Genomic DNA, 26,613 nt, shown 5'->3' with positions numbered 1-26,613 from the left:
TTCACCCTTCCTGCTGGAACGCGGGAAGAGAAGGAGGACAAAGGCTGGGCATGACCTACCGGATCCCTGTAATGGAAAATCCCAGCCGCTGGCCCGGAGGGGGCCAGTTATTTGGGGAATTCAAACACGAACCCTGTGCCCTGAGCGTGGACTTGCTGGAGGAGAGGTCGATAATCCCTCTGTGGGGCGTTCCCTCTGAGGCCAGCAAGGACCAGTCCAGCCAGCAGACACCTCAGGTGTCCAGCTGGAGGGCCCCACTCCTGCCCTCCTCTAACTTCCTTTGAAGCTTACTCACCAGGGCTCAGACCTGACCCCAGCCCACTGGCTTCCCTCCACCAGGAGAACCCTGTCCTCTGACAGCCTCCACTGTCAGAGAAGACAGGACTTTTTTTCTCTCTCTGCCCCTTCCGGTTTCCCCTTCTGCCTTTGGCCCCCAGTTCTTTGGCTCTTGACGGAGGAGCAGCGACACCGCAGGGTTCTGTCTTGGTCATCTCCTCTAGCCCTGTTTCTGGCTGGTGTCCGCTACCAGAGCAACCCCCCCCCCGCCCCGCTTCCCCAGGCACTGCCTCAGTTTCCCCCAGGCTTCCCTGCAGAGAGGCCCCTGTGTGTCTACCCGCCATCCTGCCATCCTGCCTGCTGCAGACTTGCCTTCCTTTCCCCTCCACCCCAGTAGGAAGCAGCTGCCCTCCTTTCTAGTTCACAAGTCTGGTACTTGTTAGCATGCTGACCTCCACATACCTCTTTGAATCTCCCCGTTTGCCTCTCTATGGGCTTCTCCAACAACCCCAGGCCTAGCTTCAGCCCAGAGCTCTTGGTTAGCAACTAAGTGAGTAGCACGTCCCCCCTGTAACCAGGGTGAAGGAAACCCAGAGAGAGGTCTTATCTGGGAGGCCTACTGGTCTGTCCAGGAGGCCCGGCTGGCCCTTCCACCAGCCACCTCCCAGATCCTGCGAGTTTTGATTCTCACACTTTGGAAAGGTACATCTGGAGGGCATGGGGAGACCCTCTGCCCTCTGTCTCCCTGCAGACTTCATGCTGCTCCTGGAACTGTCTTTGACTCTCGTATCCAATGGCTGGCCTGGGGCTCCAATGCTACCTTCCCTGGCTTCGGCCATCCCACCACCTACAGTGCAGGGAACAGTCTCGTTTCTTTTTCTGGGAGGTTAGATACAGACTCGGGAGACCTGGGTTCTGATTCTGTTTCATCAGCTCAAACTGTTCAGTCTCCCTGGGCCTCAGTTTCCCCATCAGGAAATTAAGATGAAGGTGTCACACCTCATGAGCTCCGGCCCCTACGAGGCTGAGAGGACTGGTCCCCCTGCGCCCGTCCCCAACGGGCGCGTTCCCCACGGGGCGCAGCCCCCACCCGCTGCTCTCAGCGGAGGTGCCAGGCCTCGGAGGGCGAGGGGAGCCCAGGGGGAGCACCCAGCAGGACAAATGGACCTTCCACGGGCCAGTTGCTTAAGGGGCGGGAGGGGAGGAGTCCTCAGAGATCCTGTTTCAACAAACGTTTCTTTCCCGAGAAGGGGAAGGCGGGGGAGAGGGGGAGAGGGACCTATTTAAAGCTACCCTGTTGCTCACTGACTCGGTCTGTCTGCCGGGGTCTCTGGCCACTGCCCCAGACTGGTGGTCTGGGCTTGGGTTCCTCCTGGCGACCTCTCCCGTCTAGGTCCCTCAGCCACTCTGCCCCAAGATGGGCCGTGGGGTGAGTATCTCCAAAGAGCAGGGGTCACTCTGGAGGGAGCAGCAGGGCTCTCTGGATGGTGAGGGAGGCTGGAGGGAAAGGATGAGGTCAGGATGGGATGTGGAGCCAGGAGCAGTGGGCCGGTTTGAACTTGAAACGCAGAGTCTTCCAGCTACGGCTGTGTACACAGACCCGCAGCGTTCACCACCGAGCGCTGCCCTCTCCTCCACCTCCGCAGGAGCAGCCCCCCAGTCCAGCATCTCCTCCAGCGCGCCCTCCTCCCCAGCCCTCATCTCTGTCCCTGCTCCTCCCCACCACACACCCACCATCCCCTCTCTCGCTGCATCCCCTGGCCTCCCAGTTGCAGGGATCTGTGGAACTGTCAAATCCTCCCCACCTTCGCCCCCTGCTGAAAGTATCTGTTCCTCCGGGAGTCTCAGCCTGAGGGGATGGGGGCCCAGTGTGAGGTGGGAGAGAGGGACAGGGGCCATTCACTCCTGAGTCACCAAACAGTTGTGCACAGCGGCTCCAGGGACCCTGAGTTCCCAGGAGAGCTGGCAGGAGTGTGTGGAGGGAGACGAATGTGCCCTGAGCCCCCCTGTCCAGCACCCCTGGGCATCCCAGGCAGCGTTGTCCTCCAGCTCCAAGCCGCCTACTTCGAGGACTTTCCCAGAGGCTGGTGAGAGCTGCCGGCACCCCCCTCAATCCACCCCGGCCTGTGGCATTCTGCAGCGCTGAGTGTGCCAAGGGGAAGATTAACAACCACCAGGGCAGAGGGGGGCAGGGCCAGGGCTTTGAATTCTTGGAAATGAAATTTCCATATGGAGCAAAGGGACCCAGTGCCTTTACATCCTGCGCCTGGCGGTGTGGAAAGCTGGCCGAAGACAGCAGAGAGGGAGAGGGTCTGGGGGACGACAGGGATGGGAGGGTGCTGAGGAAGGAGGGTACCAGTGGGGAACTGTGGGGGCATCTCTGGGGCTGGGAAGGTCAGGCAAGGACGTGGTATTGCACTAAGTTTAGCAGCTGGGAAAACTCTGAGCTTGGACACCAGGGTTCCTGAGCTGGGCTGGGACCTATAAATAGAACTGGTGTGTGTGTGTGTGTGTGTGTGTCTGTGTGTGTGTGTCTGTGTGTCTGTGTGCTGGTGACTCATGTGTTCTCCATAGACTGCGGTTGATGCAGATATTCCTGGGTGAGCACCTGTGTTTGTGTCTCAGGAGACAATTTTGCAAACGCGCAGGCCTCCGTGCGCGAGTGGGCGTAGATACCACCGTGTGGGGGCACGTGAGGGTCTCTGACGAGTGGGCTTCACAGGGGAAGAGCTCACGGCCGTGGGAAGATACGCTGTCCGGGTACTCTCAGCTGCACCTTGACGTCTTTTGCTCCCCAGGGAGCGGGAGTCCCCAGCTGAGGCGCAGGGCCTCTGACCTCTCCCCTCCCTGCCTTCGCACGGGGTGGACCCAGCTCAAGAAGTCCTGCTTGAGAAGTGATTTGACCTTGACTTCTTCAGGGGCCTGCGCTTCTCCCCCAGCGCCCACAAATTCCCTCCCATCCACCCTCAGTAGCAAGCCAGGGAGTAGGTCTGGTTCTGTTCAGACTGAGGCTGGGGCCCCTTAGGGCTTGGAGCTTGGAGTTCAACCAGCCTTGAGACCCCCAAAGAGGGGAGGCACCCCCATCCACACCCTGCTTCTCCCTGCAGAGCAAGGGCTCACTGTCACCGCCTCCCCCAGTGGCCCCAAGGGCAGCGTGGGAGCTGGGGGCAGGGACAGCCGCGTGGGGAGGGAGCCTGATCCAGCTGCCACCGGAGGGCAGCCGTGGGGGGAGCGATGGCGGCTTTCCAGCGGCCCCCACTCTGTGCCGGCCCTGGGCTCTCTCAGAAAGAACTCTCTGTTCTCCTTCAGCATTCAAGGTCCAGAGAGGGGGACTTGTGGACTTGTGGATGGGGGAGGGAGAAAGGGGGGGGTGGTCCTCTCTTCCTCTCTTTCTTTCTTGCCTGAGCAGCCCGCTGGCCCCAGATCTCTGCAGGCTCCTGGCTGCAGAGCCCGAGATCTCTGCCAGGATGGGAGAGGGGACGGGGCGGTGTGTCCCCAGCTCTGCGACTGCCTGCAAGAGAGCAGGGTGGGCGCTTAGGGGTTGCTGCTCAGCCACCGTCTGTACATGCCAGACATGCATACGTGGGCTGGCAAATTGTTAAAGCCATACCTTTGATTCCAGTTTTCACGAGCTTTATTTCATACCTAAGGACGCAGAAATCCTCTGGGCTCGGCTCCTTGGCCCCCAGTCGGAGCCCACTCCTCTGTGCATGCTCAGGCCTCATCCTACCCTGGGAGCCATGGAGGGTCACAGAGAAGCTTGTTTAGCCTCATCTCTTGCCTCTTGGCTCTTGAATGCTTTTCAACCATTCTCAGCCCTGTCCCACCAAGGACAGGATCCAAAGAATTAGATCGGTGAATCCAGGACTTTTCAAAACATTCAATTAAATGAGCCCCCCTAAGTCACTGGGGAAGGGAGAGGTGCTACTCACAACCCTTCCCCACTCCTTCTGTTGAGCTGCTTCAGTCTCCCCAGGAAGAGAGCCTTCAGGAAGCCAAAAATAGCCCTGATTCATAGATGCTTCACATGAAAACAAATGCAAGACTTACTGGTCATCTTTGCTGAAAAGAGCATTTCTGAGCAACACAGCCTAGAAGAGCTCACATTCTTCTAAATAGATCATTAGGCGTTATCTAGGCGATAAAGGTGTCCACCTCTCACTGCACTGCCTCCATCCCAGTTCCTGATTTCACTGGTCAGACTTCTATTTCTCCTAGTGCTAGAATCTAGGTGCTAGATGCATGATCTCTTGTGATCAGGGCAGCTGTCACATTCCTTGGATTGCTGCTCTTTGATGGGGAAAAAAATGCATTATCCTTGAGCACAGTGGGTTTCTAGGGCAGTAAAACTACTCTGTATACTAAAATAGTGGATATATGTCATTATAGTGAAAGTGTTAGTCGCTCAATTGTGTCCGACTCTTTGTGACCTTATGGACTGTAGCCCACCAGCCTCCTCTGGCCTCCTCCTCCACCTGCCTCTCCAGGCAAAAATACTGGAGTGGATAGCCTTTCCCTTCTCCAGGGGATCTTCCCAACACAAGGATCAAACCCAGGTTCAATGGGAAAGAATTGCAGGTGGATTCTTTACCTGCTGAGCCACCAGGGAAGCCCATATGTCACTACACATTCATCCAGACCCACAGAATGAACCCTAATGTAAACTATGGACTTTGAGTGATAGTGATATGTCCATGTAGGTTCATCCATTGTAGCAATGTACCACCGGGGCCAGATGTTGATGGTAGGGGAGGCCTTGCACGTGGGGGCAGGAGATAAATGGGAACCTGTAATTTCTGCTCAGCTTTGCTGTCAACCTAAAACTGCTCTGAAAGAAAAGGTTGTTTTTTTTTTTTAAAGCATTATCCTGAAAAAAAAAAAAAAAAGCGGGGGTTGGGGGTGGGGGGTGGGAACAAAGCCCTTGATGTAAATCCCACCCAGGTATCCTCTCTTTATGGGAAAAAAGAAAAATGAATGACATTAGTGTAGAAAAACTAATCCCTGCCAACTTGGCCGGGCACTTGGGGTCCAGGACAGGAAGTGAGCGGCGCCTCGATGACAGGGAGACGGTGGCCTGAAGGAGCTGGGAAAGGAGCCTGGGGAAGAAGAGGCAGTGAGGAGGCACGGGTCTCACCACCCCAGGCCTCCTCGGCCCCCTCCTACCCTATCACCCAAGACTCCTCGGAAGGAGAACTTCCTCACCCTCTCCCCACAAAGTCCCCTGTGAGACCCCGGCAGCCTGGGGGTGGTGAGGAGACCACAGACCCGTAAGAGGAGGGGGAAATGGTGACCTCAGGAAACTCCAGTTAGAATGTCCACCTGACTTCACCTGAGGACCCAGGAATGCCTGGGCCTAGGAGTCCCATGTATCTTCAGTTTTAGATTTATCCTCAGAGACAATCTCTTATCTATTTAGGCAAATAGGGCCCAGTCCCCTCCTCACCCAGTTGAGCTTTGAGGCTTCATGTTCTGTGAATCGCCTTTCACCCCATCACTGGCAGGCCTGCCTAACAGGACACTCTGATGCCCACTTCCCAGACGCACTGACCCTTCAGCTACTGATTTCTCAGTCCATGAGCCCTGCCCATCATTTCCACCCTCCACCACCACACCCTAGGGCGCCCCTCCTCCTCTAGACACTTCCCTGCCCTGATCCCTGACTCCCCAAAGACTCCTACCCCCCAAATTCATAACTCTCTCCTCTCCCCTCTGAGTCAAGCAGTCACACGTTGAGACAAAGACATTCCCACAGGGTGCTTCTTCCTCCTCAATGAACCCCCGACCCTGGCCACTCCCTTCCAGAACTCCAAATAGTGTAGGATGGTGGTTTTTAAGCTTTTTGTTTATTTTACTTAAAGAGCAGGGTTCTTTAAACAAACAAAATCTTAGCAGAAGCCCAGCTACTCAACAACTAAGAGTGGGCTCCTGAGTCCTGAGCCCCTCGGCCTTTCCTAAAGTTCAAACATAGAGCCCCAGGACTCTGCCAACAGTTTGCAAATGGAGGGCCTGGGGTCCCCGCCACCCTGCACCCCCTCTCCTCCCCTGGGATGAGCTCTGACTTTGAATCCGCTGGCCTCCACTCCCAGTGCCCGGGCTCCCAGTCCTTCAGTGGGAATAGAGGCTGGAGCCTCCCTAACTCCCCAGGTCCTCCCTTCCTCCTGCAGGCCGGCCGGGAGTACTCGCCTGCAGCCACCACTGCGGAAAATGGGGGCGGCAAGAAGAAACAGAAAGAGAAGGAGCTGGATGAGCTGAAGAAGGAGGTGGCCATGGTGAGCCCCAGCCTACCCTGCCAGGCCCTGGGAAAGTCTCCCACGCTGGGAGAGCTGCCCCCGCAGCCCGTGGGCTCCCGGATGCCTGCACCGGCCTGCATACTCCTTGCTTCCCTGCTGTGCTCCCACTGCCCTCAGATGCTTTCTAGACACTCGCTCAGGCTTCTTCCCCAAAGCAACCTGCCTTCCCTTCCCCAGGATGACCACAAGCTGTCCTTGGATGAGCTGGGCCGCAAGTACCAAGTGGATCTGTCCAAGGTCAGTGAAGGGGTGTCTAGGGAAGCACCAAAGAGGTAAGAGAACCTTTTCCTTGAGATAGCCTTGGGGAAAAAAGGAGCTTTAAAATTCAAATCCCCCCTTCTTTATGGCTAAGGAAACTGAAGCCCAGAGATGAGGGACTAGCTGGTGGCAGAGCCAAAACTAGGGAGCAGATCCCCTGCTTCTTAGTCTATAGCTCCTTCCCTGGTTGCCTGGAAGCCAGGGCTCCTTACAGCCCAAGGCCGCGGAGGGCCTCTGGGCAGCAGCTCAGTGACACCTCCTCTCGTGGAACTGACATACCCGTAGTAGTGGGGGAACCCTGCCATCACAGTGAAGCGCTGGGCGCCCACTATGCATGTAGCACTGGGATAAGATTACCTACTTTCCTGACTCTTACGACAAGCCAGGTGTGGATCCCTGTTCATTAAAGCAAGGACATTCAGAGAGGGAGAGTAACCTCCCACGATTATGTCAATAGTTGGTGGCACAGTCACATTACTAAGCCCTTCATTTTGAAAAGTAGTAAGTCATTCATCAAAAATGTAGGCCTTCCCTGACTGCCTTTTTGAAAATTCTATGCCCCCTTCCTTTACCTTCCCTTGTTTTTTAGAATAACATTTTTCACTGTCTGGCAGTAATGTCTGTTTATTATGTATCCCCTCATGAGATCATAAGCTTCACAGGGCAGGGACCTGTGGACCTTGTCTATCCCTGGAGCCCAGCTCTGACTCTATTGCCTGACACATAGGTGCTCAGTACACATTTATTGAATAAGCAAGAGGACAGATAGAAAAATAGTTAAGAAGTGGCTTCGGCCTTTAAGGAGCGCAGAGTCTAGCAGCTCAGTGCCTTGTGTTGAGTGCAGCCCTGGAATCATGCCTGGGATGCGAGGGAACCAGAGAGGGGTGTCTGGGCCCTGGGCTCAGGGTGCAGAGCCAGGTGAAGCTTTCTGGGGAAAGTGATGAGTGGTGACCGAGGCTGTGTGACACTGATGTAGTAATGTAGGACCTTCCTGAGTCCTTGGTGAAGGGGGGAATCTGAAGGAAGAGAGAGATGAGGCAGGGTGGGGGGCAGGGGGGCCAACTGAGATGTCTTTCCAGAGAGCCTTATCCAAGCTGCCTCCAGAGGAGATTACTGGGGCCCTAACCAAAATGTGTCTCAACCCAAGGTGCCCAGAGTTGGGGGAGCCACAGCCCATATCCTCAGCCTTCAAAACCTCCAACACCCATTGCAAATGCTACCTCCTCCATGTGGCCTCTCCAGATGACCCCCACCCCTTCCAACCGGGTGGGATTGCTCCCTCCACCTGGACATTATGCCCCTGTGAGGTTCCTGGCAGGAAATGGTGAAGGGCCAGGTGGGTTCTGGATGTGGGCTCAGCTCCGTCACCTCTCCTCACCTCCCTCAGGGCCTCACCAACCAGCGGGCCCAGGACATTCTGGCTCGGGATGGACCCAATGCCCTCACCCCACCCCCGACCACCCCTGAGTGGGTGAAGTTCTGCCGTCAGCTCTTCGGGGGCTTCTCCATCCTGCTGTGGATCGGGGCCATCCTCTGCTTCCTGGCCTTCGGCATCCAGGCTGCCATGGAGGACGAACCGTCCAACGACAATGTGAGTGGGCATGCCTGACCCCCGGGCCAGCCTGTGACTCTGTCCTCTAGCCCTACATCTTCAGTACCGTGGGTCAGGGGGAGGCAGGGAGCAAGACCTCGTGTACAGTCCCACTGGGTGAGGCTTCTGAAAGTGAAAGTGTTAATTGCTCAGTCATGTCTGACTCTGCGACCCCATGGACTGTAGCCAGCCAGGCTCCTCTGTCCATGGGATTCTCCAGGAAAAAATACTGGAGTGGGTTGCTGTGACCTCCTCCAGGGGATCTTCCTGACCCAGAGATCAAACCCAGGTCTCCTGACATCCAGGTGGATTCTTTACCGTTTCAGCCACCAGGAAGCCTTCTATACACATCTAGAAACACCCCCTTCAACACACACACTCGTGGTGGAGACAGTCCCTCCCTGTGCCTTCACACTTAAGTGGACTTGTCTGCACCCCCAGGTCTTTCCTCCCTCGAGAAGTCCTAGTCCTGGGAACTCCATACAATTTTCCCATTCCCTCTAGTCTTAGGTGGCTGGGGATTAGAGGATTGAGGGGGAGATGGGAGAGAGGACTTTCTTCCACCACTCTCACTTCCAGACACAAACAAAGGCGGTGCTGAGTTCTCATCCTGAGTGGCAGCTGGCCCTCTAGGGCCGGGAAAAGTCAGGTCCCTCAAAACCTTTCTCCTTACCAGCTATATCTGGGCGTGGTGCTGGCAGCTGTGGTCATCGTCACTGGCTGCTTCTCCTACTACCAGGAGGCCAAGAGCTCCAAGATCATGGACTCCTTCAAGAACATGGTGCCTCAGGTAGATGGCTGGGGCTGGGGCGTAAGGTTTCTGGGAGAGTCTGGCTTAGCTCTTCTCAACTCCTTGTGCTCAGAGATGGAGGCTTGGGCGGAAAAGACCCTCCAGGTCTCCACACTGGGACCTATGTTGTTGCTAAGGGTGCCAGGTCTGTCCTTCTCCTTGTGGGGTTGGAGGTGAGGGGGGAGACTGGTGAAAGAGGAAGGTCGGGGTAGAGATGAGCTCAACCTGAGATGCCCGGGACTTCCCCACAGCAAGCCCTTGTGGTGCGAGAAGGAGAGAAGATGCAGATCAACGCGGAGGAGGTGGTGGTGGGAGACCTGGTGGAGGTGAAGGGTGGAGACCGCGTGCCCGCCGACCTCCGGATCATCTCTTCTCACGGCTGTAAGGTGAGGGCGCCGTGTCAGAGCACTGGCTGAGTCTAAAAAGCAAGCTGTCTAAAGCTGAGAGGGGCCAGTGGGAGGTTTAACGTCTGGGAGCCTCAGGTCCGGGTGTCAGTTACCCGCCCTGCCCAGCCCCACCTCATCTTCTGCTAGCGCTGGCACGTTCTTTCTCATATCTGTGTGCCACGGATGCTCTGCACCCCTGGGTGTTCCTTTGATATCCACTTCATAGCAACGATTTATCGAGTATTATTATGGGTCAGATGCTTTATAGCCGTTCACACAGGCTATCGAATTTAACTCTGCACAAATGGTGTAGTCACCCAGGGGTGTTGCGCCTGGTCACACAAGCCCTGCCACACACAACCCTAGACGGTGCCGTTTTCACAGACTACAGCGTTAGTGGTGCCCCCTGTAGCTGTGTGGTGCTGAAATTCTGCTTCCATGCCCGTTTAAAGATGAGTAAAACAGAAGCGCTGTTGGTTAAGTAACCAGCCCAAGGTCACAGAAGAAGTCAGTGAGCCCAGATTCCAAACCAGAGCAGGGACAATAGCTGAGTAACACTATAAATATGTGATGAGAGCAAGTGTAATTCTGTCTCCAGTGTCATGGTGATTGAGTGTGGCTGGAGTCAGGACACAGCTGTGTGTCCGCAAGCGTGTCTGCCCGTCGGATGACCCCACACTGCCTTCCTCCTCAGGTGGACAACTCCTCCCTGACAGGCGAGTCAGAACCCCAGACCCGCTCCCCCGAGTTCACCCACGAGAATCCCCTGGAGACCCGCAATATCTGTTTCTTCTCTACCAACTGCGTGGAAGGTGAGAGGCCAGCCTGGTGGGGAGCCCCGGCTTCCAGCAGCAGCACTGGGAGGAGCCTGAATCCTGGGTCCCCAGGCAGGACTGGGGGCTGTGGCCATGCTTGCTTGTCAAGAGCCTGGCTGTGGAGAAGGGGATCAAAGGGTCTGGAGCCCTGAGTATTACAGGAATAATCTCTCCAGAGGGCAGCAAATCGGCTGGGGCAGTGTGACTCCATGGAATAGTTACCTCCCCACAGTAAGGGCTCTGTTCCGCCCACCCCAGGACAGAGCGGGTTCCCAAGCCTTCAGATATGAGCCAAGACCACTATGCGCGCGCGCGCACACACACACACACACACACTCCAAACCAGCCCCAACTCCTAGAAGTCGTTGGTTTGACTGATGGCCCCCTTCGCTCCTGGTTCTAGGACTAGTTGCTTCATCTCCTGACCCTTGCTTGGCCAGGACCCAGACTGGGGAAGGGGTAAGAAAGCATCCGGTCCAGGTGAACACTCAGGCCTTTCCTCAGGCCGCCTCCAGTCCTGGGCTTCACCAAAAGGAACTGTTGGTCACGCAGAGGCTGCCCAGCGGGCCCTCAGCTCTGGCTTCTAGAGATGACCAAAGGCCAGGAAGAGGTCCTGGAGCTGTCACCACCGAGTGACCCGAAACCCCACCCTCTGTGGTTGTGAGCGGTGTCGGGGCTGGCTTGGAGAGGAGGCAGGACCCGAGCTGGTGGGAGGAAGTGCCTGACTAGACGATGAGCCTCAGAAAGTGGGTCAAAGAGGCCTCGTATCTCCCCCTCCCCATCCCCCCACACACACCTTTCCTTCTTGTATCTCATTTCTCTTGTGTGTCTGTTTCTCTGGGCTTTTCCTTTCCTTCAGCAAGTTGGATTCACAGCAAAAAAATCACCACACGTTGTTTCTTAAAGTTTTAATGTACTGAGATTCTGGAAGTTGCTCTGCATTTCCCACAATTGATAAAAATGCCTCGTAAAACATGCCACTGATTGCCCTGAACTGACTTTGGAGAGAGGAGAGGAAATGAATGGAACTAATGTTTTTGGAGTGCCCACTATGTGCCAGATGCTGCTTTAGGGTATATCACAGCACTGTCTCATTTCATTATTAAAGTGAGTAGGAAGGAATTCACACAAGCATGCAAACCCAGGTTTGGCTGGTTCCAATGCAGGCGCTTTCTGCAACAGTGCACTTCCTCCCCTGAGTACCCCTGGAATGTCTACCTAAGAGCTAGTGGTTGCCTAGCTTCTTCTAGAGAGATTTGTACCTAGTGTCGAGAAAGAAAAACTTATGACTACAGGGAAAATCCATAAGTGCTTTACTTATGAGTTTATTTATGAACACAATATATTGTGTTCAAAAATATTGTTATATTTTTAAATGATAGCAAGTATGAGATTAGGGCTTCCCGGGTGGCGCAGTGGTAAAGAACCTACCTGCCAATGCAAGAGATACAAGAGATGTGGGTTTGATCCTTGGGTCAGGAAGATCCCCTAGAGAAGGAAATGGCAACTCACTCCAGTATTCTTTCCTGGGAGATCTCATGGACAGAGAAGCCTGGCAGGCAACAGTCCATGGGGTCACAAGGAGTCAGACACGACTGAGCACACACAAGATCTAAGAGATGAGACTGATTTTACTGAAATAACCACAGGCAATACTTTATTTCATTCACTGAATCTCCTCAATGTGAACTTTGAGTTTATTTGCAAGGATTTGCTCCCCTGCCCCACCCCAGGTCCAAGTATAGGAGAGAATAATGGGCTGTTGCACCGAGTTCTGGGATTGGCCCTCTGTCCTGGGAGAGGAAGCCAAGGGAGGTCGTCTCAGGAGGCACCCTCCAGGACGGGAGTCCTTGGCTCACGCATGCTGTGCTGGTGCTCCTCTCCCAGGAAGCAGGAAGGGACTTCGGTTCCTAGGATCCCCAGGGTACCGACCTGGTGTCCCTTCCTGTGTTGCAGGCACTGCCAGGGGCATCGTGATCGCCACGGGTGACCGGACAGTGATGGGCCGTATAGCCACTCTGGCCTCCGGCCTGGAGGTCGGGCGGACGCCCATCGCCATGGAGATTGAGCACTTCATCCAGCTGATCACAGGGGTGGCCGTGTTCCTGGGGGTCTCCTTCTTCGTGCTGTCTCTCATCCTGGGCTACAGCTGGCTGGAGGCGGTCATCTTCCTTATCGGCATCATTGTGGCCAATGTGCCCGAGGGCCTGCTGGCCACTGTCACCGTGAGTGGGTCAGGCTGAGGGGCTACCTGGGGAGGGCTCTGCTCCCCTGCTTCAAAAGCAAGAGAGGCGTATAGCTTTCCTGCAGTTTTTTCACTTCCAGCCCCTAAAATCACACATTCGATTTCTCATTACTCCATGGCTTAGAATGTGAGTCTGAAAAAGTCCACTTTGGTACCTGGCTCAGAGTTTGAGGAAGAAAAGTCTCAGGCTGGATTGTGTCTTAGTGCTCAGTTTCTCTCCCAGAGCTTTTTCAAGTCACCTTTCCTCACAGTCCTCGTATTAGTCATCTCTCCACGGCCATCTGGAGCTCGTCCTGGCCAGCCCTCCTGTCAAGCCTCTCTCAAAGGTCACCAGTGACTGACTAGCAAATCTAATGACCTTTCCTCAGCTCCCATCCTTCACTCTGCTGCTGAAATGGACCCTGCTGCCCACCTTCCCAGCATCCTCTCCTTCGCGGACGGCTGCGGCAGGGTGCCACCCTGGTTCCGCTCTCCCCTGTTCCCCCCAGTGTCTCCTCCTCCTCCCCGCCCCCGCTGGTCATCAGGCCTCAGTGCTCTGTTCTCCTAACGCACCGAGTGAGCGCTTCTCCTCCCAGTTCCTGGTGCCTGTTCCACGTTGATGACATGCACCCACCTACACCCTGCTCTGGCCAAGTATCTGCAACTCCTTACTGGACATTTCACCTAAATACACACTCATGATCTCAGCTCAACACGTCTAAAGTGGAACACGTTCACAACTTACACCTAGGTCCCTCTCAATGTTCATGGAGTAGGATCAAGAGAGGCGGGACAGAGCCATGGTCTGGGGTAAGAACAAGGTCATCTCCAGCTCCAGGTGGAGCCCTTTTTACTGCCCACTCTCTCTGCCAGGTGTGTCTGACCCTGACAGCCAAGCGCATGGCTCGGAAGAACTGCCTGGTGAAGAACCTGGAGGCGGTGGAGACCCTGGGCTCCACCTCCACCATCTGCTCCGACAAGACGGGCACCCTCACCCAGAACCGCATGACCGTCGCCCACATGTGGTTCGACAATCAGATCCATGAGGCCGACACCACGGAAGATCAGTCTGGTGACTGGGCGCTCTACCCGGAGTGGGGGGAATGTTCAGAGCACCGGGGTTAGCTGACAGGGTGGGTGGGATGAGATAAGGGCTCTAAGGGGAGCCAGCCTCCTTCTTCTCCCTCCTTTCCTCCCAGGGGCCACTTTTGACAAACGATCCCCGACGTGGACCGCCCTATCCCGGATTGCTGGTCTCTGCAACCGTGCTGTGTTCAAGGCAGGGCAGGAAAACATCTCTGTGTCTAAGGTAAGGTGGCGGGTCCCCACAGTCTACCCCCTTGCCTGACACAAAGCTTCCCCTTTCACACCCTGTGGCTGCCCAGAGGATGGCGGGCTTGGTCCTCCACCGTGACACTGAATTCTTCTCTTTGGCAGCGGGACACAGCAGGTGATGCCTCCGAGTCAGCCCTCCTCAAGTGCATTGAGCTGTCCTGCGGCTCCGTGAGGAAGATGAGGGATAGAAACCCTAAGGTGGCAGAGATCCCTTTCAACTCAACCAATAAGTACCAGGTGGGGTTTGGATGCCAGCTCAGGGGGAGAGGAAGGGATGGAAGTGAGGGGCAAAGTCAAGGGGGAATCCGCAGGCAGAGAGAGGCCATCTGAGCATCACCTCCTCTCACCCCTGCCTCATCCCCCCGGCAACATGGGTGACCAGACGTCTGGTTACAACCACCTCCTGTCCCCAGCTCCCAAACCTTCATTTCTTTACTATGAGCTGCCACCCTCTGAACTCTCCTCCACATCCTCTGGCTCCAGTCCCCCAACCCTTCCATTCCATTCAGTTGAATCATACTTTGGAAATATCTTTAAGGTGTCCCCCAGCCTGCCCCTCTCTGTTAAATGCCAGGACAGCAGCCTCAACCATAGGGGTGGGGCTTCCCTGGTGGTCCAGTGGTTAAAAATCTGCCTGCCAATTCAGGGGACCGGGTTCAATCCCTGGTCTGGGAAGATCCCACTTGCCTCAAGACAACTAAGCCCAGGCACTACAACTACTGAGCCCGCCCTCTAAGGCCCAAGAGCTGCAAACTATTGAAGCCCGTGTGCGTTAGAGCCCATGCTCCACAAGAGAAGCCCCGGCAATGAGAGCCCACACATCGCAACTAGAGAACAGACCCTGCTCACCGCAACTGGAGAAAGAGCTCATGGACCAACGAAGGCCCAGTGCAGCCAATAAATAGATAAAATTTAAAAAGCCATGTGGGTAAAGCCCCCTGAACCCAGTATGGTGACGGGGCATGCTGATGACAGAGCCACCTCGCCCCTAGCCCAGGGCCTGTCCTAAGTGATCAGAGTAAATATCTGTTGAGTGAATAAATCTCCTATGGGAAAGTGACCCTCAGGTTACAGGGTTATGACTATGAGGTCCAAACACCCATCCACACACAGAGACTCTCCCCATGTTGAGAGCGGTCAATGGCTCAGGGGTTATTTTATTAAGGGGATTTTACCACCCTCTGCTCTCTCCCAGGCCCCATGCTGGGCCCTGGAGCTTCTGAGACAAGTCTGGCCCCATCTGTAACTGCCTGTTCTCTCTCCAGCTGTCCATCCACGAGCGAGAAGACAGCCCCCAGAGCCACGTGCTGGTGATGAAGGGGGCCCCTGAGCGCATCCTGGACCGCTGCTCCTCCATATTGGTGCAGGGCAAGGAGATCCCTCTGGACAAGGAGATGCAAGATGCCTTCCAGAATGCCTACCTGGAGCTGGGGGGACTTGGGGAGCGCGTCCTGGGTGAGGGGACAGAAGCAGGGAGCAAGGCTCAGAAAAGCCTCTCTGAGATGAGAGGTGCCGGGGGACACCCAGGCGACCACCAGCCTGCTCTCACTCCTCCCATCTGCCCTCTTCAGGCTTTTGTCAACTGAATCTGCCCTCTGGAAAGTTTCCTCGGGGCTTCAAATTTGACACGGACGAGCTGAACTTTCCCACGGAGAAGCTCTGCTTCGTGGGGCTCATGTCCATGATTGACCCTCCACGGGCTGCCGTGCCCGACGCTGTGGGCAAGTGCCGGAGTGCAGGCATCAAGGTAAGGCCTCACTTCGTCCCTCCTGCCAAACACCAAAGGTCCAGGGGACATGGGGGCTGCTGCCCTGGGGAGACCCAACCACTGGTGGCCTCCTTCCCACTGAGCAAGAGGAGTTGTCCATCGCAAGGGGAGTCTCAGCCCTGCCTCAGACTCCCACTCAGTCCTTCTGCTCAGAGTAAGCAGTCTCCCACGCCCATCCTCTCTCTCTCCGGGGCACAGCTCCTTCCACTCTGATTTCAAGCTGGGCAGGCACCCCTGCTGGAGATCTGGTTGTTTCCCCTTCCCAGTCACTGCCCGCTCCCTCTCTCTAGCTGCTTGGGATGAGATTAGGCCTCTCAACAACCACTCCCTCTTCTGTGCTACACGGGTGCTGCATTCAACAAATATTTATTGTTTGCCAAGTCTGTACCAGGCTCTGTTCAAGGTGCTGGTGTTCAACAAACAAAAGTTCCTTCCATCGTGGTTACTTTCTTGTTTCCAAGATACAGCTTTTTACCACTCTTAGCCTGTGCTGGTGCCAGTTCTGAGGCCATCATTTGTTCCTCCTTTTTCAACATCTCACCTACTCCCAGATCAGTTCAACTCAGTCTGTCTATTGAGGGCTGAACCAGGCACTGGGGATACAAAAACAAATAAAATACAGTGCCTGGCCTCCAGAGCTCATGATCCCTCTGGGAGAAAGATGCCTTGAAATTAATCACAGAACAATTTCAACAGCTAGGGTCTTTGAGCACCTGCTAAGGGTCAGATACTCTAATAATAAAAAGAGCCCATTGTTTTGTGAGGCTTTATATTGGCGCCAGTGGTAAAGAATCTGCCTGCCAATGCAGGAGACTCAAGAGACATGGGTTTGACCCTTGGGTCGGGAAGATCCCTGGAGTAGGAAGTGCAGGCCACTCCAGGATTCTTGCCTGGAGAAGCCCATGGACAGAGGAGCCTGGCGGGCTGCAGTCCATGGGGTCACAGTTGAACACAACTGAGCAACTAAACAGCAACCACCACTGGAATATGCACCAGGCAGTATTCTAAGCACCAAATCTGTATGATCTCATTTGATCTTCACTACAACCCTATAAGTAGGCACTACGATTTTCCCTTTTTTTACAGAAGGGAAACTGAGGCTTAAAGTAACATGCCCAAGGCCTCAGAGTTAGTAAGTGGTAGCGCTGGGATTTGAGCCAAGGCATCTGCTATTTTTTAACCAATACACTCAAGCGCTTGTGTGTATGTATGTACTTATATGTGATTTCTGAACCCTGCCACCACTCTATGTCTGTAAGGTAGGCATCACTGCTCCCATTTAAAAATAAAACAAGCTAAGACTCAGAGCGGTAAGTAGCTTTCCCAAAATAAAACTGCTGTTAAGAGGGAGATTGGCTAGAGGAAGCCTAGCCAGCTCATCCGGAAAGCCCCTGCTCCCCTTGTCACCAGGCAGCCTGTTGCCATGATCAGAACTGTCTCCAGGCCTAGGGAAAGCATGTCCGGGAAACTCAGAGCAGCCGCGAGCAGTTAAGTCCACCTTGGAGCACTGGACAGTTTTACAGAGGGCATGATACTTGATCTGGTCTTCGAAGGGTGAAGAGCGTTTTGAAAGGAGGAGGGGAGCGGAAGGTAGGAGCAGGGAACAGCATGTACCCTGCCGTGGTTGGACTGTTCAGGGCACGTTGTGGGGGGGCGCTGGGAGATGGCCGAGGAGCGGCTGGGATGGAGACCGGAGCCAGGGCCAGGACCAGCTGGAAGGACTTTGCTTAAATGCCAGTCTTGGGCTTTACCCCGCGAGCCACTGCGAGTCACAGGTATCACAGGACAGGGCTAGCTCTTAGGAGGCTAGACCTAGATGGAGCAGGGGCTGCACTTGGAGGAGAGTTAACTCAGTCAGGGAGACAGTGTAAGAAGTTAACACAATAGCACAGGCAAGGAAATGACCTGAGAGATGCTTTGAGAACTTGGTGAGCAAACTCAAATCCAGAGGCAAGGGAGATCCAAAAGACAGGGGGACTGGGTGAACAGAGGGACAGAATCCTAGGTGGGGAGCAGAGGGGCAGGTTCAGTGAGGGTGGTGGCAATAGATAACTAGGTCTATTTGCCCTGACATGGGAAGGGTCTGTAAGATGCCCAGGGGAGATGTTTCTGGGAAAGCAGGAATATGCCTACCAAGGGAGGACAGGGCTTCCAGGAGAGGGTGGTGGACAGCGCCAAACCCCTCAGGGGGCAAAGAAGGATGAGGACTGCAAAGACGCTTGTGTCTTTCAGTTGGGAGGCCCGTATGGCCTTTGGGGGTGGAAGAGAAGGCAGTGGGGCCTGAAGAAGCTTCCTTCTCAGATCTGTGGGTTTCACCCCCAAAACCCCCACATGCAAATGCTGTCCTAAGCCAGGTCTGATCTCCTGGCACTTATAAAAGCCTCTTATCCAGCCTCTCAGATGCTAACCACCCACCTCACCCAGCTCCATCCATTCTCCAGCAGCAGCAGTGAACATCGTCATGGTTGAGGCAGGGAACCCCATGGTGAAGGAAGGGATGGCAGAGGCAGAGGAGCATGAGATGGAAGGCAGACGGAGGGACAGAGGCGGTGTCCCCTCCCATTCCTGCCCAGTCCAGTCAGGATGCCAGCAGCCCTCACATTGAGCACTAAGAAAGCCATGTCCATCCTGGCTCCTGGGACTTGCAGCAATGACGGGGCTGCAACCGAAGGGGCTAAAACAAACAGCCGAAGCCTTTATTTCCTCATCAGTGAAATGAAGGAGCTGTTAAGAGTCTTTCCAACTCTGACAACCTCGATCCCATGAAATCCAAACTCCTAAACAATCCCAGAGGCTCCTCTTCCAGGGGACCCTCATTAACTCGTGACTCCATCAGAGAGGCTTTCCTCCATTTAGGCAAACTTTCTCTGTATCTCCTGAACACAACCTAACATCTCTCTCTCTCCTCTTCCCTCCCAAACACACACCATTCAGTCATTTTGGTCCCACTATCCAGTCCCACTATCCACTGGTCCCACTTCCAGTCCCACTATCTAGTTGGAAGTCTTTGGGGAAGGAATAAAAGGAGGAAAAAAACCTTAATGCTGCTTTCCTTTTTTCTTTTCTTCTTCCTGCCAGGTGATCATGGTGACCGGTGACCACCCCATCACAGCCAAGGCCATTGCCAAAGGCGTGGGCATCATCTCAGAGGGCAACGAGACAGTGGAGGACATTGCCGCCCGGCTCAACATTCCTGTTAGCCAAGTCAACCCCAGGTGAGGCTCTGCAGGGCCCCTCGCCATCAACTCAGCCTCTCCCACAGGACGCTCGAGCATCCCGGGCTATCTGGTCCTAACCTCTGGTTCCCCGGTCCTGAGTGGGTGGCCAGGCTGAGCTGTGTAACCTTGAAGACATCACTTTCCGTTCCTGAGCCTCCGTTGCCTCAACTACAAGATGAGGGTAGTCTCTATGCTGCCAGGATGCTCTAGGAGTGAGATACGGGTAAAAGAACTAGCGCCTGGCCTCACACGCTGTGCCGATGACCATGATGACGCCACACGGGGAGGACTGCGCGTCATCCCCTCTAAGAGGGAAGTGGGAAAGGCAGGGCATTGAGCTCTAGGAGGAGAGGAGGACTGAAGCTGGGGGAGTCCCTGCAGCATGAGGAGGGGCAGGGGTGCCCGGCTCCAGGGCATCAGTTGGCTCTGCCCCTGCCTCCAGAGAAGCCAAGGCGTGTGTGGTGCACGGCTCTGACCTGAAGGACATGACGTCGGAGCAGCTGGACGAGATCCTCAAGAATCACACGGAGATCGTCTTTGCCCGGACGTCTCCTCAGCAGAAGCTCATCATCGTGGAGGGCTGCCAGAGGCAGGTGAGCGTGGGGGGAAGGGGCAGGGCCAGGGCCAGGCGTGTGAGGGGCTGCACCCCCAGCTCTGGCTGTACCCTCTCCGCAGGGAGCCATTGTGGCGGTGACGGGGGATGGGGTGAACGACTCCCCGGCGCTGAAGAAGGCGGACATTGGCATCGCCATGGGCATCGCCGGCTCCGACGTGTCTAAGCAGGCCGCCGACATGATCCTGCTGGATGACAACTTTGCCTCCATCGTCACCGGCGTGGAGGAGGGTGAGGGACTGCAGAGGCTGGGGTGGCTCCCCGGATGTCCGAGCTGGCACAGCTGCTTCCCTGCCTTTTACCTCAACTACAGACTCAACTCAGGGTTTCGGGCATCCACCTTCTGATTTAGCTCCAATACAAAATCTCCCCCTACTGGGAAGACAGGCAGCCATGCTTTCAGGAGCCAGGGGTGAGGAGGGTCCCTCCAGTCTCCCTGATGCCCTCAAGACCTCCCCACAGGCCGCCTGATCTTTGACAACCTGAAGAAATCCATCGCCTACACCCTGACCAGCAACATCCCTGAGATCACCCCTTTCCTGCTGTTCATCATCGCCAACATCCCCCTGCCTCTGGGCACCGTGACCATCCTCTGCATTGACCTGGGCACTGACATGGTGAGGCCAGGGGTTGAAGGAGGTCGTGGGGGTGCAGTGGGTAGAGATAGGCAGCAGAGGGAGGAAAAGGTGCAGCAGGGGCACCCGAGCAGGCTGTGAGCGTTGCAGAGAAGACGAGCACAGGCCTGCGGGGGGAGGGTTTGGGGAACTTAGTAAGTGTTTGAATTGTGTCAAAGATTCTTCACTGCTGGTCATCCTCTGCTCCCACCCTCTCCCTTCAAATGCCCCCCACCCTCCACGGCCCCCTCACACAGGTCCCTGCCATCTCCTTGGCCTATGAGGCAGCTGAGAGTGACATCATGAAGCGGCAGCCGAGAAACCCGCAGACGGACAAGCTGGTGAATGAGAGGCTCATCAGCATGGCCTATGGACAGATCGGTGCGGCCAGACCCCGGGTTCAGGAGGGAACCCCAAGAGGATGCCTTTCCTGGCTTTTGAAGGGATGATCCCCCTGCAAAATTCCAGAACAGGGGCCACCTCCGAAGGGTCAGGGATGTCCATCTCTGGCCCATAGGGGCTGGCTCCACCCTGTTACCTGCTCTGATCCAGGCCCTGCCCTTTGTCCTTTGCCCGCTCACAGGGATGATCCAAGCTCTGGGTGGCTTCTTCACCTACTTCGTGATCCTGGCAGAGAATGGTTTTCTGCCTTCACGGCTTCTGGGAATCCGCCTGGACTGGGATGACCGGTCCATGAATGACCTGGAGGACAGCTACGGACAGGAGTGGGTGAGTGGGCTGTGTAAGTGCAGATGCCTGCGTATAAGGGTGAGGCTGAACGCCTGGCAGGAGTGGTCAGTCGCGGCCAGTGGGATTGGAGGCTAAGGGTGGTGTAGGTGCCCAGGGTTTAACATCTGCCCTGGAGCACAATGAACTCTGGCCCTCCCCTTTCCTCTCACTCTCTCACCGCTCTCTCTGCCTGCCCTCCCCTAGACCTATGAACAGCGGAAGGTGGTGGAGTTCACGTGCCACACGGCCTTCTTTGCCAGCATTGTGGTCGTGCAATGGGCTGACCTCATCATCTGCAAGACCCGCCGCAACTCAGTCTTCCAGCAGGGCATGAAGTGAGCGCCGCCCACCACCCACCGGCCCCGCCCACCAGCCCCGCCCACCGGGCAGAGCACACTCGGGGTGCACTCACCCACCCACACAGGCCCAGATCTGCTGGAGTCTCAGACTGCAGTTGCCCAGCTGTATATCCGTAGGATTGTTGGAAACAGATGAGAGAAGAGGAAGGAGGGCTATGACTATTTCTGATGAGTTTCAATTTGCTTCTAAAATCTCCTTCACTATGGTCTTCCATCTTCCTTTTCATCTTCTCCCCATACGTCTTCTCTCCACTCCTTCCATCTTACAGGCTAATCCTCACCCATCCTCACCCTTGGGCCAGTCCTAAATACAGGAGCTCCTGTGCGCCTCTCCACTTGGCAGGTGGCTCCAGTTTATAGCACTTGCCTTGCAGGGCAGAGAGTTACGCGGAGTCAAGTTCAGGGCCTTCTACTAGTGTGAGTGGCAGGTGCCAATCACTGTGCTAGGTGATTCACATCCATGCTCTGACATACCTGAGGTCACCCAGCTGGGAATGGCTGAGCCCCCATTGGGTGCCTCACCCGTCACAGAGCCTGGAATCTGGGGGGCACTCAGGGATTCCTCTGCAATTCCCGCCTGGATGGTGATCAGTGCTGAAGGTATCATTCCCATTTTCTTTCTTTTCTACTACTGCAAACAGTGGGCACAATTCCCGTGAGTTTTGTCACAATTTCTTACTTTAAGAAGAAAAAAAAAAAAGATGCCAAAACTCTGGTGAAGTTAATGGCATTAAGATCCTAGGGAGAAGAAGGGGAAATGTTTGTTAGATAAAGAAAGGTAGCACAAGAGAAAAAGATTCCACGGAGGTAAAATCACTAATGGTATCACCCAACACATAGGAAACATTTCTTCAATGAATGAACGTATGTGTTATAGACAACAATCGGTGGTGAAACCAGTAGGAAGAAAAAGTACAATCTCTCTTTGGTTACATTTAGCATGAGAAGAGGGCGTTTGAAGCAGGCATGGGAAGACATCGTTTGTAGCCTTTCCTTGGCATTTCCTCCCGCCTCTCTCCCTTCCACCACCAGGGGTCACCCTGGATCTCTGCTCCCCCCCGCTCCCCGCCCCTTCTCGCCCTCCCCTCAAATCCTATTTACCCTCATTTCTTTGCCTTTCCAGGAACAAGATTCTGATTTTTGGGCTCCTGGAGGAGACCGCACTGGCCGCCTTTCTGTCTTACTGCCCGGGCATGGGTGTGGCTCTCCGAATGTACCCGCTCAAGTGAGTGAACCCTCGGAAGGGCCACCTGCTAGGAGCCAAGTTCTGGACCCTTGGAAGCAACTTCTGATGCTCCTGACACTCCTGTTTCCTTCAGGGTCACTTGGTGGTTCTGCGCCTTCCCCTATAGTCTCCTTATCTTCATCTATGATGAGGTCCGGAAGCTGATCCTGCGGCGATATCCGGGTGGTAAGCACCCCCGTGCCTCACCCCGGCCCCTCCAAAGTGCAGCCCCCCATTGCCAGGTACCTACCCCTCCAGGGCTCTGAACGCGGACTTCATCCCTATTACGGATCCTTGCGCCTTTCCCTCCGGGCCCTCCATCCTGGGCTCCCTGGGCCTTGGAGCCGTGGTCCCGCGGAACCTCTTCCCCTCAGATTCCGGTCCCCTCCACCTTCCGCCAGGAATCACAGAACATCGGAACTAGAAGGGCCCTCCGAGGTCATCTAGTCCCACCTCCACATTTTACAGACAAAGAGAGGGGCAGAGGTGAATTGATTCGTTCAGGGTCCAAAAGGGAGGAGCAGCAGAACTGGCACTGCAGCGCAGGCCTCCCAAGTCCCATCATCAACCGAGTGTTTTTTTTCCCCCAACAAGCACTTTTGGTCACTTACTGGAGGTCGAAAACGGATGGCCTACAAGCCAAATATGGTCCGTGGATATTGTTTGGTTTGGCTGCCCTATATGGTGCGGGTGTTTTTTTGTTTGTTTATTTTTCAACTGGCCTAATATCGAAAACGTAGGGGCTTTCACATAAAATCTGAATTTCTGACTTCTCCTGAAAAATCACAGGTGCTGTTGACCCCAGGCCCCATTTCTGCACAGCAGCCATGGACGGCTGCCCTTAAGCAACTCTTTTATTACTTAAACAGTCCCTGTTGGCATTTCTGTTTTCACCCCCATCCCAGTCTGGGCCCACCGTCCCCTGTGCTAGGAGCCTGTTTTTAAGCTCATGCTGCAGCCCCCACCCCTCATCTCTCTAACAGGCTGGGTGGAGAAGGAGACCTACTACTGAGCCCATTGGAAAAAAGAAGCAGGCACAGAGAAGATGGGGGGCCCTGGAGGTGTCACCAGGATGGCATTGGGTAGGGGTGGAAAACACTGGGGTGTTTTGGGGGGAGGGCGAGAGAATGAGGCAACTCAGCAGGCCAAGTTGGGGGAGAGGGTAACTTAGCTTGGGGTGATTGCCCCAGAGGCCTAACTAGAAGCAGTCAGCTTAGACACTACATGTCAGGATCCCCTCCCCAGATCCTGCTCCATTCCACGTGCTGTCTGTCTTATCCAAGGAACTGAAGGGTAACCCAGCCCTCCGCAGTCCCTGCCCCTTCACCCCCACCTCCCACTAGAACAGATCAACACCAAAAGGCAGGGGTCTGTCTAAACCAGGAGGAGGGGAGCTGTCTCCGATCACCAAGGTCCCTTTATCTCCCCAGCCTCACCCCACTTCTGACCTTTACCCCTCATTTGCTTCCCGCTCAACTCTGACCCCTGCTTCCCCTTCAGACCTGGAAACCACCTGGTGAGTGCTAGGACCTGAGGCCAGAAAGGGAACAAGTTGGAGAAGCTGGCCTGTCTGCCAGTCAAGGCCATTTAGGAAACGCTAGAGGAGAGCTGCTCGGACAGGTGGGAGGGTCAGGTATGGTGGAGGAGGTGGGCAGAAAAGGAGAGAGGTCAATGAGAGGACATCTGACACTGACGTCTGGGCCCCAGCTCTGAGTCCTGCCCTTTAGAGTACCCCGCCAGCAGACCAAATTCCAGGGTCAGAGAGGGGCGGCAGAGGCAGGGCCAGGAAGCGATCTGGGGAGCGTCACTAGGCTGCACACTCACGGGGCCTGTGGCGGTCCCCACAGACACTTGCTCTGTGGTCTGCTGGTCCCCAAGGCCCGGGTGTCACGGAAACTCCAGCTCTCTCTGTCAGCATCCTTGGTCATACCCTGGCCTTTAGAATGCCAAGGCCTCAGAAGCTCCATGCGGGGCTGAGAGGGGGCGCTGCCAGCGCACTTCCTGCCCCTCCCCACCTCTCCGTCATGCCACCCGGATGAACCTGCGCCACCCCCAGGCACTGCCAGGCCAGCCCTGGAAAAGAAGGTCCCAGGCCATGGGCTAGAATGGGGGTGCAGAAGTTTCCAGAAACGTCTGGTCTTCCAGGGACACACAGAATGAGCTTAGGTCATGGACGTGGTCAGAACCTCTGGACAAGAGAGAGAAAGCATTAGGAGTCCTGCCTTGGTCTCTCAGATGGCAGGGCTGTTCCGCCCAGGCAAATGCCCTTCACGCTGTGATCACTGTGCCCACTCTCCCTTGAGACAGGGAGCTGGCTTCAGGTCCCTACAGGAAGATGCTTTTCCTCCTCAACCTCCTCCCACCTCCCCTCTGTGCTGTTGGCAGCGCTGCCCATTCGCTAAGCCTGGCTTAGATTAGAAGGCATTGGGAATATCCTGTAGAGAGACACCTAGGTGAACCCAGAGTGTGAGAGAGAGCCTAAGGAAAATGGAAGACCTAAGGCAGAAAGGAAGGAAGCACAGAAGATAAACACCAGGCCCATAAACAACCTCCCAAAGGCTATTACTTCATTACACTGGAATTTTAGTTTATCCGAAGTACCTTGAAATAACGAGTCATTGCCTGGGGCTTAGAAAACGAACCGGGAAACCATATTAATTTGGGCCTGATGGATTTGAGATTTATTGACCATGGACAAAGGTTTATCTTGCACAATCAATAAGATGGCATTTGTTTAGCAAATTAAGAGCATAAACAATACTGCTAGGGGTGGCACATGTAGTCTCCTAAAATAATACTCTTTGGACACTTTAGGAATATCCATTTAGCAATAGTGAATGCATGGGCTAATTATCATCTGCTATGTTTGTTAAAGAAACATCTGCAAGACCTTTACTTGGTGACCTTTCGTAAGACATTAGTTTGAGGCACTGTGTATGTACTTGAAAACAATAAAGTTGCATTTCTTTATGAAAGAAGTCCCTTCCACAAGTCTGATTTTTATACTTACCACTTGCCTCCCTCCCAAACTGTGATGCTGAAGTGTGTGCTGTGGCAAGATTTGGCTTGTAGAGGAGGCAGCAGGGAGGGCAGGAGGTAAGGATCAGAGGGAAGCAACCTGGGAACAGATGATGTCAGTGGAGCAAGAGAGAAAGGAAGAAGTTAGGTTGCAAAACGATCCAGAAGAGAATATAGTGGGGCCGTCCTTCCTCACAGCTGAACCCACCCCAAGAACCATCAAGGCTTTTCTAGGACAAGAAAGAGTCCATGAATCGATAGGCCTGAACCCTGAGGGCCACGTCTGCTTTTTCCATGCCAGACCACAAGCAAGCCACTCTTAATATGAGCAGCAGGGTCAGGATGGCAGGGAGGAGATGGTGGGCTGAAGGACCCTGATGGTCAACACCAGTGAACAGCCAATACTGTTCTAGATGGAGGGGGAAAGAATGGAGGGAGAAGTAGATGCAATCCTTGAAATTCATCTAAGCAGTGGACATTGGAGGCTTCCCAGGTGGCCCAGTGGTAAAGAATCTCCCCAACGGTGCAGGAGACACAGAGTCAGGAAAATCTGCTGGAGGAGGAAATGGCAACCCACTCCAGTATTCTTGCCTGGAGAATCCCATGGACAGAGGAGTCTAGTGGGCTACAGTCCATGGGGTCACAAATAGTAGCACACAGCTGAGTGACTGAGCCGCAGCAGCAGACGCCAGAATCTTCTCGGACAGGGTGTGAAGGGTGGTAAGGAGGGATGCTTCTGTGCTGGGGATGGAGGGGTGGACGGGCAGGTGTGCGTTTTCCCAGGAGTCCCTGACAACAGGAGAGAGGAAGACCGCAAACTTCCAGCCCTGTGCCAGGATCTTGGGATGCCGGTCAGGCGTCAGTGCTTGGCCCCCTTATTACAGCATTAGCAATGGTGGTGGTGGTGATTATTGTGACAGAACTTGTAGGAAAATTACCTGCAGCTTCTCTGTAAGTATGTCACACTTTTAGTTGTATAGTCTCATTTAATCCCGCCTCAGGGCCTTTATTTTTGATGGTCCCTCTGCCAGGAATCGTTTTCTCTAGTTCTTCACGTGACTGGCTGCCTCACTCTCTACAGATTGCCCCTTAAACAGTACCTCT

At 54.8% G+C, this 26,613-nt stretch overlaps 1 protein-coding gene across 1 annotated transcript; it reads left to right on the top strand.

The window, feature by feature from the left end:
• The first annotated feature begins 1,555 nt into the window (after positions 1 to 1,555).
• Positions 1,556 to 25,469, top strand: LOC122430955 (sodium/potassium-transporting ATPase subunit alpha-2). Its single transcript, XM_043451939.1, has 23 exons — positions 1,556 to 1,705; positions 6,441 to 6,545; positions 6,744 to 6,803; positions 8,212 to 8,415; positions 9,092 to 9,205; positions 9,457 to 9,591; positions 10,286 to 10,403; positions 12,363 to 12,631; positions 13,504 to 13,702; positions 13,830 to 13,939; positions 14,068 to 14,202; positions 15,231 to 15,420; positions 15,537 to 15,712; positions 18,812 to 18,948; positions 19,394 to 19,544; positions 19,627 to 19,795; positions 20,027 to 20,181; positions 20,436 to 20,559; positions 20,762 to 20,907; positions 21,112 to 21,242; positions 22,390 to 22,491; positions 22,586 to 22,677; positions 23,475 to 25,469. Exons 1-23 carry the CDS (start codon positions 1,694 to 1,696, stop codon positions 23,501 to 23,503), a joined length of 3,063 nt encoding a protein of 1,020 aa, XP_043307874.1. The 5' UTR covers positions 1,556 to 1,693; the 3' UTR covers positions 23,504 to 25,469.
• The last annotated feature ends 1,144 nt before the right edge of the window (positions 25,470 to 26,613 follow it).

This window comes from Cervus canadensis, chromosome 2, assembly GCF_019320065.1.
Source record: "Cervus canadensis isolate Bull #8, Minnesota chromosome 2, ASM1932006v1, whole genome shotgun sequence".
Lineage (NCBI taxonomy): Eukaryota > Metazoa > Chordata > Mammalia > Artiodactyla > Cervidae > Cervus > Cervus canadensis.
The sequence above is the reverse complement of the archived record's forward strand: the minus strand, read 5'-3'. Positions and strand labels throughout refer to the sequence as shown.

Excerpts from the sequence above, each read along its gene's own strand:
- LOC122430955 (XM_043451939.1), top strand. Across the intron at positions 6,804-8,211 it reads ACCAAGTGGATCTGTCCAAG|GGCCTCACCAACCAGCGGGC; the intron begins GTCAGTGAAGGG and ends CACCTCCCTCAG. Across the intron at positions 22,678-23,474 it reads CCTGCGGCGATATCCGGGTG|GCTGGGTGGAGAAGGAGACC; the intron begins GTAAGCACCCCC and ends TCTCTCTAACAG.